This window comes from Netta rufina, assembly GCF_964035555.1.
Source record: "Netta rufina genome assembly, chromosome: 32".
Lineage (NCBI taxonomy): Eukaryota > Metazoa > Chordata > Aves > Anseriformes > Anatidae > Netta > Netta rufina.
In genome coordinates this window covers 984,250-1,001,547 of record NC_140156.1, presented here as the reverse complement: position 1 = coordinate 1,001,547, position 17,298 = coordinate 984,250, and the positions used below count along the sequence as shown (strand labels likewise).

The window sequence follows — 17,298 nt, the reverse complement described above, 5'->3', positions numbered from 1 at the left end:
GGTGTCATCTGCAAACTTACTGAGGGTGCACTTGGTCCCCTCATCCAGATCATCGATGAAGATATTAAAGAGGACCGGCCCCAGCACTGAGCCCTGGGGGATGCCACTAGTGACTGGCCTCCAACTGGACTTGACTCCATTTACCACGACTCTTTGGGCCCAGCTATCCAGCCAGTTTCTAACCCAACGAAGCGTGCGCCAGGGCCGTGGCCGTGCGGCGGCCGCCGGCGAGATGGCGGTGGCAGGGGGCGGTGGCGGATCCTCGGCATCCTGCACACCCTCCGCCCGCGGCCTCGAGCAGCCCGACCCGCTGGCGCGCCTCACCTGCCCCGTGTGCCTCGAGGTGTTCGACAGCCCCATGCGTGTCCCCTGCGGACACGTGTTTTGCACACCATGCCTGCAGGAGTGCCTCAAGCTCAAAAAGCCAGTCTGTGGTGTCTGCCGCAGCACCCTGGCACCTGGCAGCAGGGCTCTGGACTTGGAAAAGCAGTTCGAAGCGACAGAAACCACTTGTAACGGCTGCAACAAAAAGATGTTTCTCTCAAAGATGCGCAGCCACGCAGCTTCTTGTTCAAAGTACCAGAACTATATCATGGAAGGTGTGAAAGCTGTGACTAAAGAACCACTCCACAACACCAGGAACTTCCCCAATCGCTTCACCTTTCCTTGTCCATATTGCAGCAAGAAAAGCTTTGATCAAGAAGGACTAGTTGAGCACTGAAAAACATTGCACAGCATGGATGCAAAACAAGTGGTTTGCCCAATTTGTGCCTCGATGCCGTGGGGAGATCCAAATTACAGGAGTGCTAACTTCATGGAACACCTTCAGAGACGACACTGGTTTTCATACGATACTTTTGTGGTACGTGTTTCTTCATCCTTGGAATACGTGAGCCTGATGACTCTTAAAACCCAGCTTTTTTTATGTAGCCACTACTGTAAAATGTAGTCCTTGCAGATGGTATAATGCGAGAAGTTGAATTACTGTTAAGTCAGAGGAGGAGACAGCTGGTTTTGTGTTGTGTTAACCAATACGGCCCTGGCAGTAAAAGAATTTCTGTACCCTTTGTTCATAGGATTATGATGCTGATGAAGATGATATGATGGCACAGGTTTTGATGCGTTCTTTGCGGGATAAATAAAATAAAAAAGAAGACTAATTGTCAAACCAAGCTTCCATGAGAGGGAAATGGCCAGCATTCTTGCACTTCTCCCTGTCCATGCCAAGATGAACTCAGGCATTCAGAAATATGGAAGACTTTAATCTTAGTTTTGAATCCCCATTTGATCTTTTGGTATCATTCTTGTTTTTTATTAATATGACTATGTTGTTCAACCACGTAAGGCTAATTTTCTTTTTTGTTTCACACAAAGCTTATTTATAGGTCAGTGTGGAGGAGACAGTTCTGTTTTCCTTCACATCTGCCTGTTTTCTGATTGCTTTCTGCCAGTCGTGCTAGTTTGACTAAAGCCAGAAATACTCCAAATTGACTGGCATGAGCTAGCTGGTAAACCTCTTCTTCCCCTGATCTTGTTTACATTTCTTAAATGATAGTATGAGAGGTGTCTTTGTGGCTCTTTTCCTTTGGTGAGACCCCTAGGTGCTAACTCACCAGATTAGTTCCTGTTTCAACTGGCCTATGATGCCTGTGATTTCATGATGTTTACCAGTGTGTGAATTCTCACAGGCAGCCTCTCAATTATATGGAAAACATGTCTTCAGTATGTCTTCAAACTGCAACATTCCTTAGCAAAAATGTTTGAAGCTGAGTAAGAAACTAGTTCAAAACACTTTAGTTCTATACCTGATGACGATTTTGTTCCATACTTTGACCATAATTTCTAGCCTGCCTGGAAAACAGAACTTTGGTGTTAGCTAAAATGCATAACTTTCAACTGTTATAGCAAATATTAATCATTTGTTGGCCTTATTAAATTGGTGTTTAAAAAATCGGTTTTCTAGGAATCTTAAGCCTTATGCTTGTAGGGGAATTCAGAAGCTTTTTCAATATCCGTATCTTATGTAAACTAAAAATTTCATATATATATTCCTAGTTGTTCCATCCCTCAAGGCAAGCTGGTAGCAAAACTTATAACCCGTAGCACTTGCACAGCACTGCCTTCTGCATTGCAGATTCTAACAAGTATTTTGAATTCCTGTTTTTACTTAAACGTCGCTAAGGTAGCTGAAGCTGTACTTAGATTGTTTTCCATATACATACAGGATGGAGGTATAGCTTTCAAAGAAAATGTAAAATATAAACAAGTTTGAATTCATAGACAGTGGATACTTGATACTCAGTTATACACTTTCATTGTAGAGTTTCATTTTTAGTTTAACACTAATTGCACGGTCAATATGCTGAGATCAAGCAGTCTCAGAGACCCGAACAGAACTTGGAAATTGGAGTAGTAGTGCTGAGATGTCTGGTCTCATTGAACTTGGCATGCCTGATTGGAGCAGTGGACCTGCATCACCACAGAACTGAGTACTAATCAATTTATTTGACCAATAAACTTCACACTCTGCAGACTGCAGCATAGCCTTACCCCTAAGAAATGAAACGCACCCCAGCTAAAACATCTTGATTAAACTTTGTGTCCAGCAAGTTTGTGGCTTCTAATATATTTAACTTGGTTTTGGTGTGCTTTCCCTAATGTGGTAAGGCTGGTATAGAGTCTCACTGAGGTATCTGCTTGGTGACCGCAATCTTAGTCTTAGGGAAAAAATACATCAGTGTGGGAAAAGTACTGTGTTATGGGGTTGGTGATTCCTAATGCTTGGTCTGTGAAGAGATTACAATGTGCTAGTGGTTGGGTAGGGATTTCTAGGTTCTGGCTATGACAAAGTTTTGTGATAAAGATTGGCCTGAGTCTAGATTTCTGCAACTGTTCTAAGTGCACTTCTGTAGGATAACCCGACCGAAAGCCCCGGGACAAACGGACACAACGACCAGCGTTCTGTGCCGTAAGCCAATTTATTGCTGCGTGACAGTATCTTATATAGTGTTAAAACGTCCCACCCAGGAACCCAGGACCCCTCCCACTGTGCTTGCAGGCACCCCAGACCCCTCCTTTTGTGCACGCAGGCACAACCCAGAATAATCCCACACTTGGGGCCCATAAGCATTTTCCCATGGCACACAAGCACCTCCTGGGGCACACGAGCACTTCCCTTGGCACCTCCATTATCTGCTTATGCATCACAATTACATCCAGGGTCACCCAAGCGTCTCACAGGGGCGACCAAGCAGCTCTCTAAGGCACTCAACAGCACAATTGGAGCACTCCAGCACCTGTCTGAAGCACACAAACTGCTCTCTGCAGTACCCAACTGCCTCCTGGGGCATCCAAGTGTCCCCCAGGGGAACTGAGCATCTTCCTGGAGAGCCAGCGCTCCCCAGGGCTCCAAAATGTCACCTGGCGAACACAAGTATCTCGTTGACTAAGATTTTAGGCACCTCTCTTAGCATGCAACAGCTTCCATGGGCTGCAAAAACACCTGTCAGGGTCATTCAAGTATGTCCCTGTGGGCACCCAGGCATCTCCCCAGGGGACTCAATCATCAAATTGCAGGAACCAAGCATCTCCCCGAAGCCCACCAGCATCTCCCTGGAGCCAAGCATCACACAAAAAGCACCCAAACATCTCCCTGGAGCACCCAAAATCCTCCCTGGAGAAACAAAGCTTTACCCTTGTGGTGTACTTGCCTGAAGTAACTAGGAAAATAAAACTAGCATTCACATTTTTAAGAAAAAGGTACAGCATTGAAGAGGCTTTCAGGGTAGGGCATAACTGCATTACCTCAGCGTTCCCTAGGCTCCCAACCTGAGATGCTATCGCACTGGGGAAACTTGGCGTGCTAGCACTAAGGAACAGCACGGAGCATAGAGTGGAGTGGAGACACCACGGCTAGGCTCTGTAACCAGGTGGGGACTCAATTTATCTTGTGCACAAAGCTGCACTTTTTGCCACCCTGAGCCAAGGACCTGTCACGTTTTGACAAATGCTGTACCCTAGTGTACTTTTTGCTCATTATAATATCATTATAATACCAAAACACACCTCCATCCCAAAAGCTACCTGCCTCCAAGGTGCGACCACCCCTCACTGAGCATGCGCCCTGAATTTCTTGGAGACTATTACTTTAAACGGAGACGGGAGAACTTCTCACCAATCATAACTAAGATATGCTTGACTAGAGCCACTCAAGCTCCACCTAAAAGATAGAAAATAATATTAATTGGCCCAAGACAGAGGGGATGGCAGGGAAGATACAACCGTCAGGGGAGATACCATCCCAAGGAAATACAACATCCTTAGGACCTCCTGACTCCTGGGATCAGTTGACGGGCTGAGCCTCTCTTCCCCCCTCATTGGGACGCCTTTGGGTGAGATCTGAATACTTGCTTACAAATCTCTCTAGAGTCTTTGTTCCTTTTAACGCGTTTATTTCTAGGCTGCGCATCTGTAACACCTGTAACACCTGTGTATTTCATGCATGATAGCTTGCTTTTGCAGACAGTCACTATCGCCAGCAATAAAGAACCTGATTATCTGTTGCTGTAATAAACCATATTTGATTGCACTGTGATAGCTCTCATTAAGTGCAACTAGGGTAAGGGTGGTTATCCGTGATAGTTCAGTGTTCTGAATCCAACCAGACCCCCAGACAGTTAATGTGTTGTCGGTGAATGTCTGACTGGAACCCCAGATGGTTAACGTGTTGTTGGTGAATGTCCGACTGGTTCAGTACCCTGAATCCGACCGGGCCCGTAATGGTTAATCAGCTACACCCCTTAACGCGACAACCCTGAATCAAACAAGCATCTCCCTTGGGCACGCAAGCACATCTCCTAGGGTACACAAGTGTCTCCAAATAGCACTCAAGCATTTCTATGCAGACACCAGGAAACTTTCAGGATCACAAGTCCATCTTCCTGGGACGTCCAAGAAGCTCCCTGCATCACCCAGATGTCTCCTTGGAGAAACCAAGCATCTCCCTGCGCACCCAGGGAGCATCTGGGCAGAGCAGCCAAGAAGCCCAGGGAGCACCCAGATTGTTCTTGGGATAGCCAAGAACCTCCATGGAGCAAGAAAGCATCTCCTGAGGCACCCAGGCACCTCAGGGGTGCACAAAAGTGTCTCCAGCACGCACACCAGCACGTGTTTTGAGAACACCAGCATCTCACTGGGGAATGGTCCATGGAGCACCCAGCACACACGTATGATCTCAGGGAACACAAGCAATGTCAGGAATGCAGCACCCAGGCACCCCCTTGGAACACAGGCATCCCCCTGGAGCAGAGGAATGTCCGAGGCTGAGCAGGGCCAGAGTTCCGCTGCAGCCTAAGCAGGGGCTGGAGCTCAGCAGCTGCTTGAGCAGGGGCTGTCTTTGAGCAGCCCCACAGCACAACAGGAACCAAGAAATGTTGTTGTAGACCTTCCTCCTAAGTGTGATATGAAGGTTACTGGGTGTCCTGGGAAGATATTTGGGCATCTTGGGGAGACGCTTGGTTGCTCCGGGAAGAGGCATGGGTTCTCCAGGGATACATTTTGATGTCAGGGGAGGTGTTTGGTTGCCCCGAGCAAGACAGTTGGATGCTCCAGGAAGGTGCTGGATTCCCAGGGGAGTTGCTTGTCTGCTCCAAGAAGATGGGTGTTGTGCCCAGGAAGGTGCTTACACGTTCCACCGAGATGCTTAGGACCTGCAGGGAGGTGCTTGAGGGACCAGGGGAGAACCTTGGGTGCAGCAGGGATATTCTTATGTGCCCTGGGGAGGGAGGTGCTTGTGTGCCCTGGGAATGTCCTTGGGCTCCCTAGGAAGATGCTCTTATTCCCCCGGGAGATACTTGGGTGCCCCAGGAGGTGCTTGAGTAATGCAGAGAGCAGTTTGTGTCCTACAGGGACGTGCTGGAGTGCTCCAAGTGTGCTGTTGAGTTCCCTGGGCTGGTGCTTGTTTGCCCTGTTGAGATGCTTGGGTGCTCCCAGGAGGTGGCTGATTGCTCCAGACTGGCGCTGGAGTGCTTGGCGGAGAGGTATGTTTCCTCAGGTGAGAAGCATTGGTGTACTGGGGACATGTTTGTGTACCCCTGGGAGGAGCTTGTGAACAACAGGGAGCTGCTGGGGGTCCCTAGGCAGGTGCTTGGATGCCCCTGGAGTTGCTTGTGTACCCTGGGGAGATGCTGTGGTGCAAGAAGGAGATGCTTGGGTGCTCCAGAGACATGCCTGGGTGCCCACGTATTGTGCTTTGTTGCACCAAATCAATGGAAATTTGAGTGCTCTGGGAATGTTCTTGAGTGCCTCTGGGAGAAGACTTTGGGATCCAGGAAGGGGCTCGGATGCCCTGAGGAGATGCCAGCATGCCCTGGGAAAATGCTTGGGTAGCCCAGGAAGATCCTTGGTCTTCAAGAGAGGTGCCTGGGCTCCCCAGGGAGATGTTGGGCTGTTCCAGGGAGGTGAATGGTTTCTCCAGGGAAGTGCTGGCTTCCATCCAGGAGATAATTGTGTGTTACAAGGATGTTCTTGGGTGCGTCATGGAGATGGCTGTGTGCCCATGAGTGATGCTACTGTTCCCCAGAGAGGTGCTCTGTTCCTCCAAGAAAGTTTTGGGGTGAAACGGGGGAGGTACATTGCCCTGGGTCAAACAATCATCTCCCTGGGTACAAAAACATCTCCCCGGAGAAAACAAGCACCTTCCTGGAGGACCAAGGAGTTCCTCGAGGTCTGTAAGCATTTTCCCATGGCACACAAGCACCTCTCTGGGGACCACCAGTACCTTCCTATGGTTCACAAGCACCCCTCTGGAGCAACCAAGCATCTCACAGGGACAGACAAGCACCTCCCTAAGGCACTGAAAAGCACACTTTGTGCACTCCAGCACCTCCCTGGAGGTGCACAAACCACCCTCTGCAGTACTCAAACTTCTCATGGGGCATTCACGTGACCCCAGAGGAATAGAGCATCTTCCTAAGAAGCCCAAAGATATTCTCAGGGGACCCAAGCTGCTTCTTCCCAGGGCATATAAGCATAACCCTGGGGCACAGGAAAAGCCTCCCCGGAGCACATACATTTCTTCCCTCATAATAAAATGTTCTGCCCCTGTCACCCAAGCATCTCCCTGCGGCACAGAAGCACCTCCCTGGAACACCCAAGCACCTCACTGGAGCACTCAACAATCTCCCCACTGCACTCCTACATCTGAGTGGAGAACCCACGCATCTCCCATCTCCCCAGGGCTCCAAAGCACCACCTGGGGCACACAAACCTCTCACTGCAGATGGGAAGCACCTCCCTTGGCACCCAAGAGCTTCCGTGGGGTGCACAAGCACCTACCAGGGTCATTCAAGTACGACCATGAGGCACCCAGGCATCTCCCCAGGGGACACCAGCATTTTAGTGGGGCACTCCCACTTAGCACTCAAGAGGGGGCATTCCCTCTTAGCACTCAAGCGTCTCACTCCAGATGCACTGACAAATTCTCCCAGACAACTGAAGAGTTGTTTACAAAAGTCAAGACCCTAACAAGAGCACTGAAACATCTCCCCAGGGCACAAAGGAACATCTTTCAAGCACCCAAATACCTCAAGCGTTTCCCCAGAGAATGCAAGCAGCTATACTGAGGAACAAATGAGGACTTGAGGACTCCTCTAGGAGGACACACAAGGGCACACAAGCACCTTTGGGGAAAAGAAGGCACCACCCTGGAGCACCCAAGCAGTTTATTGCAGCACCTGACTGTCTCCCTGGACACACAAGGTTCTCCCTGGAGCGCTCAGTCTTTAAGAACCAGGCTCCTGCCCTGGAGCACTCAAGCACCTCTGGGTGAACACAAGCACCTCTTTGGGCACCTAAGCATGTCCCCTGGAAAATCATGCTCCTCCTGATGTACTCAGACATTTCCCCAGGGATACTTAGTTCCTTGCTGACTCACCAAGCATCTCCCTGGAACACCCAAGGTCCACACTGGAGAAAGTTAGAATGGCCGTGGGGTCAACAAGCACCTCCATGGATGAGAGAATCAGACAAGTGTGGAGATGCTTGAGTTCCCTGGGAAATTCCTGCCTGCCTACGTGAGATGATTGTGGCACACAAGGAATTGCTAGAGCCTGCAGCAACCAAGCACCTCCAGGGGGCACAAAAGAAACACTCATGGGCACCCCACCATCTCCACAGGGCATGCATGAACATCCTTGGAGCTCCCAAGCACCTCCCTACAGCCATCAAATACCTCCCAGGAGAAGCCACACATCTTCCTGGGATGGCCAAGGATCTGCCTGGGTCACCCTCGAACCTCCATGGACTCCCTAAGCCCCTCAGTTGGGCACAACACATGTCTCTGGGGCACTCAGGCATCTCTTTGGATCATGCAAGCTTATGCAAAAGGTAGACAAGCATCTCCCGGGAGAAGCCAAGGACCTCCTTGGGGGTAACCAGGCATTTCCACAGGGCACCCAATCATCTTCCCAAGGGAAACAAGCACCTCGCTTGAGGCACCAAGCACCTCTGCACAACAAGCATCTCCCTGGAGAAATAAGTATTTCCCCCAGACACATCCCCATCGAGTACCCAGGCACCTTCCTGCAGCACCCAAACATCTCCCCGCGACATCCAAGCACCTCCCTGGAACACACAAGCAACATTTTTGAAACACCTAAGCATATCACTGGGGGACTTAGACTTCCTCTAAGCTCGGGATCAGTACATTCTGACCAGAGAGAGGTCAAGCAAGCTGTGTGGTAGACCTGTGTTGTGTTCACTTCCCCACATGCTGTTTCTTTCCTTATCATTTGGCACAAATGACCAGGTTTGGCACCCATCACTGCCCCCCCTACATCATCTCTTGGTGCATTGGAAAAGGTCCTTGACCAGATGAAATGGAAGGAGCAGGTCCTCTGCTTCAGCATACCTTTACACAAAATATCCAGGAGGATTTGGGAGCTTCTTGAAAACATCTTGATGGAATGGGAGACAGGGGAGCCCTGCAGGACCTCATGTTATAAACCAAGATGAGGTGCTCAGGAGTGTAAAAGGCAGGGATGAGAAGACAGAGGTGAGGCTACTGAGAGAGGGGACCAAGGCAAAGCAGAGGCCTTGAGGTGAGCAAACTTGGGCCTGTTGGTGGGCCTGCGTGGAGGCATCCAATGGAATATGGCCTTGCAGAGAGGAGTGGTACAAGGAGCAGCTTAATGCTTGAGGATCTTCTCGTTGAACCCAAGTGCTGTCCACCCAGACACAAATGAAGTCAAGAAAAAGTGGCAGGAGCCTGTCACGGATGAGGAAGGAGCTACTAACCAAAACCAGAGAGAAGAAGGAAGCAGTTAAACCACTGCATCTGGGTGCCTTCCATTATCATTGATGCTGACAGAGGTTCAGTGATTCAGTGTGGGAGATTTCCATTGGAAGTTATCTGCTCAGGGAACGTGAGGGGATCTTGGGCCCTGCTCCTGGCTTTACACAGGGTTCATGACCAGCTGCTGGAAGAATCCACATTGCATGTGTGTCTGTAGAGGTATATATTTCCCCAGAAGATACCCTGGCATACAAAGAGCCCAACACATGTTGCCTCTGGTCCTGGCTTTGCTTGCTTCATAGTGTCATTGGGTGTTTCAGAGATGGTTCTCATGGTAATTGCCTGGGTAGGAAATTCCACTTAAGAAGTACCTCCCTTAGTGCCTCTGGAGTCCTAACACTCCTCACACTGTTATCTTGTGAGAGTCACCACCATCAGGGTGAGCCATCTGCACCTGACCATGAACAGCTGACAAAAGGGAGCTTCAGGGCAGGGGAGCCTTGGGAATCTCCAGCCTTTCACTGACAGAAACCCCCTGAACATGGCAAGGAGCTGTGGCCAGTGCTGCCCGTGGGGCAGAATACCTGCATCCATCAGGGTAGGGTTGGACGTGAGCAGCTGAGGGGGGACCCTGAGGAGAAGTGCCTGGGTGCTACGAGGACACCATAGGAGCCAGTGGGACATGCTGACAGGGAGGAAGGCCGGCTCCTTACGGGGCTGCACTAGAGGCAGCGGGGGCCACCCAGGCCACTTGGGTTATCGTCCTCCTCGACTCAGTGCTGCTGTGGCTACCTCTGGAGCAGTTTGTCCCAGGGTGTGGCTCCAGGTTTTGGAGGAGTGCAGAGGAACTCAAGAGAGTGGAGGGGAGGTCTGCCAGGCTTCAGTGGTCGAAGTTCTCCATCTGTGTGGGGAGGTTGAGAGACCTGGGCTTCTTTGGCCCTGTGGCATGGAGGCAGTAGAGGAGTAGACTGAAACTGGTTTCAGAGCACGTGGAGCTTTTCTTTCTAGTGGGAAAGAGTATAAGAAATATCAAGTGCATCAAGTGCAGCTTGGGGCACTGAGATTGGGTCTGAGGAGAAATCTTTTTTTTTGCACCTGTGGTGCTACAGGTCCCCCAGAAAAATTCTGGATAACCCCTTGGCTTTGTATTTCATGGAATTCTCAGGGCAGATGCAGAGACATCAGTCAAGGCAGGGAGGTGCTCAGGTGAGAGCAAGGTGGGGAAGCAAGGTAGATGTCAGAGGCCAGCAAGGAAGGAAAAAGTTGCACATGCATGGGATACCATAGAAGACCCTGTGGTGGTTATGGTCAGGGATATTTTGCAAGGTTGAAAGCCTTCAACAGAGCTAACAGCTTTGTATGCTGGGCTCTGGCTTTAGTCTCTGTCATGGAGGCCTATGAGGAGACACCTTCTCCTTACAGCATCACAGTTTCATTGCCTCCTCATCCTCCTTGGGGAGCCTAGGAGATGTCCTCCTGTAGCCTTGTGCTTGGCATTGCCCATCCCCATATTGCACTGACCCAGGAAGAGCCCTAAACCCCACTGGAGGGACAGGATCTCCCTTCCCAGGGGCTGGAGTCAGGGTCTGACTGGCTCACATCAAGGTTTCCTCAGCCTCAGGTCCACGTTTCCTTGGCCTTGGTCTCCCTGTAATCACTGCCTGCACTTTTCTGCTCTAACAAGGCCATGGGGAGACTTTGTCAGTAATGTCCCTCAGTGGAATCATTAAGGCTGTGAGAGGCTTTGGAGTTTGCATCAGACTTGGACTACTTGAAAAGCTGCTTCAGCCACTCAGCTCCTCTGCCAGGGGCAGCAGGGCTGGGGGCACTGCCTGCAGCTGGCATGGGGGAAGGAGAGAGAAGTGGGAGAGAGGTTCAGGGCAGCCTGGGGGGGAAGGCAGAGGAGAGCTGGCAGGGAGAGAAATCATCAGAGCCACCTCCCCACGGTAGGTCTCTGGGTACAGGGCAATGCTTCTGCATGCCCTGCCAGGCTCTCCTGGAGCTGGCACAGCCCTCAGCCGATGGGAGCTGTCAGGAGTACAGTCAGTGTTGGAGTTGAAGGGCATGCAGGGCTTGTGTGCTGCAGGGTCAGCGTGCAGGGCCCGAGGGCTCCCTTCTCTTGGGGCTGGCTGCAGGCTGTGCAGCCGGGGGTGCAGGCAGGGGTGCCCAGGGCTGTGGTGCAGAGCAGGGTCCCTGCTGTGCCCCAGGGGCTGTGTGCCAGGGCAGGGCCTCTGCTGCCTGCCAGGCTCAGCACTCAGCCTGGCCAGGGAGCTGCCCAGGGGCTGCGGGGAGAAGCTGCGGGTGGAAGGAGCTCCCCCGGCATGGCAGGGCAGGGTCCTGCTGCTACCCAGAGCCTGCTGCCAGGGACAGGCTGCTCACAGCCCCACACCTCCCCAGGGCACTGCACAGCAGAACTGCAAGGCAAGACCTACCTGAAGGCAGTGCACCTTCTACAATCTCTGCTTCCATTTTCCTACCTGTGTTGTGAGTGAGAGGGATGGTAATGGAGCTGTAGTATCTGTATAAGAAACTAAGGCTCCTGGAGCATTGCTGCTGCTCTGAGGCACCTCACACACCTTAGCCTACAGACAGTACCAACATCAGCTTTGTTGTTTTTTGAGGAATTATTTGACCTTCTCCTCATGACCTGCAAACTGGGAGATGTCCCTGGCCAGCAGACTTCTCAGATCACTCCAGGTTCCCTTCTAAGTGTTGCTGCAGACCAGGGCTGACTGCCGCAGAGCTCACAGCAGAGCACCCTGCTTGTTGTGGCACCCTCAGAGCAACAACCAGACATAAGACAAGGAGCAGCAGAAAGATCCTCCTGAAATGAATGAGGCAGTGTTTTGCTTTGTGGGGTGTTTCTTGAGATATGTAGTGGTCCAAAAGAAGTCCTTAAATTTTGCACTGTCATTTCTTCCTTTTGTCAGGCTCCCTTGCCCAAAGGTAGGAAATGTGTAACAGCAGCTCCATCACTGAGTTCCTCCTGCTGGCATTTGCAGACACACGGGAGCTGCAGCTCTTACATTTCTGGCTCTTCCTGGGCATCTACCTGGCTGCCCTCCTGGGCAACGGCCTCATCATCACAGCCGTAGCCTGCGACCACCGCCTTCACACCCCCATGTACTTCTTCCTCCTCAACCTCGCCCTCCTCGACCTGGGTGGCATCTCCACCTCTGTTCCCAAAGGCATGGCCAATGCCCTCTGGAACATGAGGACCATTTCCTATGCAGGATGTGTGGCACAGCTCTTTCTGCTACTCTTTTTCCTTCTAGCAGAGTTTTCTCTTCTCGCCATCATGGCCTATGATCGCTACGTTGCCATCTGCCAGCCCCTGCACTACGGGACCCTCCTGGGCAGCAGAGCCTGTGCCACCATGGCAGCAGCTGCCTGGGGCAGTGGCTTTCTCAACGCTGTGCTGCACACTGCCAATACATTTTCAATACCTCTTGACCAAAGCAATGCCCGGGACCTCTTCTGTGAAATCCCCCAGATCCTCAAGCTCTCCTGCTCAGACTCCTACATAAGGGAAGCTGGGATGATTGTGCTTACTGCTTTTCTAATGTTGGGGTGTTTTATTTTCATTGCTCTGTCCTATGTGCAGATCTTCAGAGTTGTGCTGAGGCTCCCCTCACTGCAAGGACGGCACAAAGCCTTTTCCACGTGCCTCCCTCACCTGATCATTGTCTCACTGTTTGTCAGCACAGTCATGTTTGCTCACCTGAAGCCCCCCTCCATCTCTTCTCCTTCCCTGGACCTGGCGCTGGCAGTTCTGTACTCGGTGGTGCCTCCAGCAGTGAACCCCCTCATCTACAGCATGAGGAACCAGGACCTCAAGGATGTAATGTGGAAACTGATGACTGGGTGTATTTCATAAGCCATAAGCTTACTGCATTTTTCTGAAAATTGCTCATAATGTTACTCATGATAGGCCAAGCCTGGTTTCTATTCTTGTCTTGCGGTATTTTTTTCCCAGTTTATTAGAATTGTTGTTCACCATTAAACCTCACTATTCATTGTGCCTGTGTATTTAAACCCATTTCACCCAATTATAATGACTCTCACTCACCAAGGTGATTGGCTCCAGGGCAGACACCTTCTGCATAGGAGCAGGGGAACTGCGGTGTGCAGGGGTTTCCCTTCAGGACTGCCCCCCTCTGTAGTTTGAAGACAGCCCTTCAGGAGCCAATTGGGAGACCCTAGGGAGCATGAGCAACCAGAAATGCTGTGCACAGAGCAGGCAAACAAGACATTAGGTACCAGTCAGGGCATGTTGTGGCAGTCTGTGTGGCAGTTCATGCAGGCAGGGTGCTGCAGTGAGTTCCTGTGACAGACCGCTCAGGGCAAACAGCAGAAGGCCACCTCCACACTTTCCAGAAAGGAGGTGGGGACCCAAACTGAACTTCCAAAAAAGTACACAGCTGTCCAGGTGTCAGGCTGCAGGGAGTGCCAAAGCTTTACACCACCATTGGACAGCTGCAGAGACAGCAATTGCGTAAGATATGAGCAGGTGGAAGACCTGCTCTGCATGGTAGCTGAGCTATGAAAAGAGGTTATAAAACTTATGAACATCTAGGATTCAGAGAGGGAGATAGACTGTTGATGCCTAACTCTGGCCTCTGTGGAACAAGAACAGGCACCAGGAATTTCCCAACTCAAAGGGAATGAAGTATACATCCCTCAGCAGACACAAGGCAGAAGGATATGAATGAAAGGAAACAAGTCCAGGCTCGAGGTGGCTGGTAAAATCCTCCTTCACCCATATCACCCTATCAGGTAGACCTGAACAACAGATATAAGGCCCTGGAGGCTAAAAGGCAATCGATCGATGGAGAAGGCTACAATCCCCCTCCACCAGATATATTGCTAGGGTTGGAAAGGCCAAACCCCTCTATAGTGACCACAGACAGGAGGAAGAAAAGGAGAGTTTTAGTTGTGGGTGATTCAACAATCAACGAAACAGAGGGTCCAATATGTAGAAGGTACCCTCCTCTAAGGGAAGTCTGCTGCCTTCCTGGGGCCCGGGTTAAGGACATCACAAGGAGATGACAAGGAGACATCATTAGGAGATGACAACACCAATGAATTATTCTTTGCAGAACTAAGAGATGCCTCGAGATCAACTCCCCTTGTCCTTATGGGGGACTTCAACTTGCGAGACGTCAACTGGGATCACCACACGGCTGACACGAGCAAGTCCAGGAGGTTCATAAAGCACCTAGATGATAACTTCTTGGTTCAGGTGCTAAGGGAACCAACTAGGAAAGGTGCCCTCCTTGATCTGTTGCTGGAAAACAGAGAGGGTCTTGTGGGAGACGTGGCAATTGGCGGCTGTCTCGGTCATAGTGACCATGAAGTAGTTGAGTTTAGAATTTATGGCGAGAGAAGGAAAACTGCCACCAAAACTTCAGCCCTGGATATGGGGAAAGCAGACTTGAGGCTGCTCAGGGAACTAGTCAGCAAGGTCCCCTGGGAAGGTGCTTTTGAAGGTATAGGTGTCCATCAGTGCTGGTCAGTCTTTAAGCACTGCCTCCTAAAAGCACAAGATCAGGTGATTCCAAAATATCAGAAGGCAGGTAGGCAGGGCAGAAAGCTGGCCTGGCTGACCAGGGATCTTCTACTGGAGCTTAGACAGAAAAAGAAAGTGTACGGCTGCTGGAAGGAGGGTCAGGTGACGAGGAAGGAATACAGGGACACTGTTCGTGTTTGTAGGGAGAAAATTCATGGGGCCAAAGCCCAACTAGAGTTGACGTTGGCCGTGTCTGTGAGAGATGATAAATAAGGGTTTTTTAGATATTTTAATAGAAAAATGAGAACCAAAGAAAACATAGGTCCGCTGCTTGACGGGGAAGGTCTCCTCACAGACAATGACATAGGCAAAGCAGAGACGTTTAATGCCTTCTTCACCTCTGTCTTCAATGCTGATGATGGGCTTCAGGACCCTGGGTGCCCTGAGCAGGTGGACCAAGACGGTGGGAATGACAAACTCCCAACCAACCCTGAAAGTGTGCAGGATTTGTTGCTCCACCTGGATCCATACAAGTCCATGGGTCCAGATGGGATCCATCTCAGGGTGCTTAAAGAGCTGGCTGATGTCATCACGGGACCTCTCTCAATTATTTTTTAACAATCTTGGGAATCTGGAGAGGTCCCAGTAGACTGGAAACTGGCAAATGTTGTCCCAATTTTCACGAAGGGTAAGAAAGAAGACCGTAGCAATTACAGGCCTGTCAGTCTCACGTCAGTGCCTGGTAAAATTATGGAGAAGAAGTTACATGGTCTAAACTTTTGGGTAGACTTGTGCAGTGCCAGGAGTTGGACTTGATGATCTTTATGGGTCCCTTCCAACTTGGGATATTCTATGATACTATGATTCTATGAGACTTCCCAGCTTGGTTCAACCCTCAGACTATTACAGATTGCTCGTCCTACATCTGGAAGGAGAAGAAATGGCAATGCATAATCTGCGAGCAATCAAAGGGACTTCAAGGGTTTGGGATCAGGAACTCGGGTGTGCAGGTCATCTTATGCTCGACTGTCCCTGATACTTTCTTGCCCTTTTTGTACCAATTTTCAAAAAGGCCAAAAAAAAAAAGACCCTAGCAACTACAGGCCTGTCATTCTCACGTCAGTGCCTGGTAAACTGGTAAACAGCCCAGAGAAAGCAGTCTAGGAGGTTTCTGGAGGGCATGGAAGATAGCTTCCTGACACAGCTGGTTAGTGAGCCTACCAGGGGTGGCACCCCGCTAGACCTTCTCTTCACAAACAGAGAAGGACTGGTGGAGGATGTGATTGTCGGGAGCTGTCTTGGGCAGAGTGACCACGAAATGGTGGAGTTCTCTATTCTTGGCGAGGCCAGGAAGGGGACCAGTAAAACCACTGTATTGGACTTCCGGAGGGCTGACTTTGTGCTGCTGAGGACACTGGTTGGTAGAGTCCCTTGGGAGGTGGTTCTGAAGGGCAGAGGAGTCCAGGAAGGCTGGGCGCTCTTCAAGAAGGAAATCTTAATGGCACAGGAACGGTCTGTCCCCACGTGCCCAAAGACGAGCCGGCGGGGAAGAAGACCAGCCTGGCTGAACAGAGAATTGTGGCTTGAGCTTAGGAGAAAAAAGAGGGTTTATAATCTTTGGAAAAGTGGACAGGCCACTAGGGAGGACTATAAGGATATTGAGAGGCTGTGCAGGGACAAAATTAGAAAGGCCAAAGCTCATCTGGAGCTCAATCTGGCTACTGCCGTTAAAGACAACAAAAAATGTTTTTTTAAATACATCAACACAAAAAGGAGGACTAAGGAGAATCTCCATCCTTTCCTGGATGCGAGGGGAAACTTAGTTACAAGAGATGAGGAAAAGGCGGAGGTGCTTAATGCCTTCTTTGCCTCAGTCTTTAGCGGCAATACCGGTTGTTCTCTGGATACTCAGTACCCTGAGCTGGTGGAAGGGGATGGGGAGCAGGATGTGGCCCTCACTATCCACGAAGAACTGGTTAGTGACCTGGTACGGCACTTGGATGTGCACAAGTCGATGTGGCCGGATGGGATCCACCCAAGGGTACTGAGAAAACTGGCAGAGGAGCTGGCCAAGCCACTTACCATTATTTATCAACAGTCCCAGCTATCGGGGGAGGTCCCAGTTGACTGGCAGCTAGCAAATGTGATGCCCATCTACAAGAAGGGCCGGAGGGCAGACCCGGGAAACTACAGGCCTGTCAGTTTGACCTCAGTGCCAGGGAATCTCATGGAGCAGATTCTCTTGAGAGTCATCACGCAGCACTTGCAGGGCAAGCAGGCGATCAGGCCCAGTCAACATGGGTTTATGAAAGGAAAGTCCTGCTTGACAAACCTGATCTCCTTTTATGACAAAGTGACGCGCTGGGTGGATGAGGGAAAGGCTGTGGATGTGGTCTACCTTGACTTCAGCAAGGCTTTTGACACCGTTTCCCACAGCATTCTCCTCAAGAAACTGGCTGCTCTTGGCTTGGACTGGCGCACGCTTCGTTGGGTTAGA

General features: G+C 50.6%; 1 protein-coding gene and 1 pseudogene across 2 annotated transcripts; both read left to right on the top strand.

Moving 5' to 3' along the window:
• The first annotated feature begins 232 nt into the window (after positions 1–232).
• On the top strand, positions 233–1,330 carry LOC311220528 (E3 ubiquitin-protein ligase RNF114-like; annotated as a pseudogene). The gene is made up of 2 exons: positions 233–862; positions 1,077–1,330. The product of its transcript is annotated as an E3 ubiquitin-protein ligase RNF114-like (transcript).
• Positions 1,331–12,245: 10,915 nt separating this feature from the next.
• On the top strand, positions 12,246–13,169 carry LOC311220526 (olfactory receptor 14C36-like; the record flags this gene model as incomplete). The annotated part of the gene is made up of 1 exon (XM_084304089.1): positions 12,246–13,169. One exon carries the CDS (start codon positions 12,246–12,248, stop codon positions 13,167–13,169), a length of 924 nt encoding a protein of 307 aa, XP_084160215.1.
• Between the last annotated feature and the right edge of the window lie 4,129 nt (positions 13,170–17,298).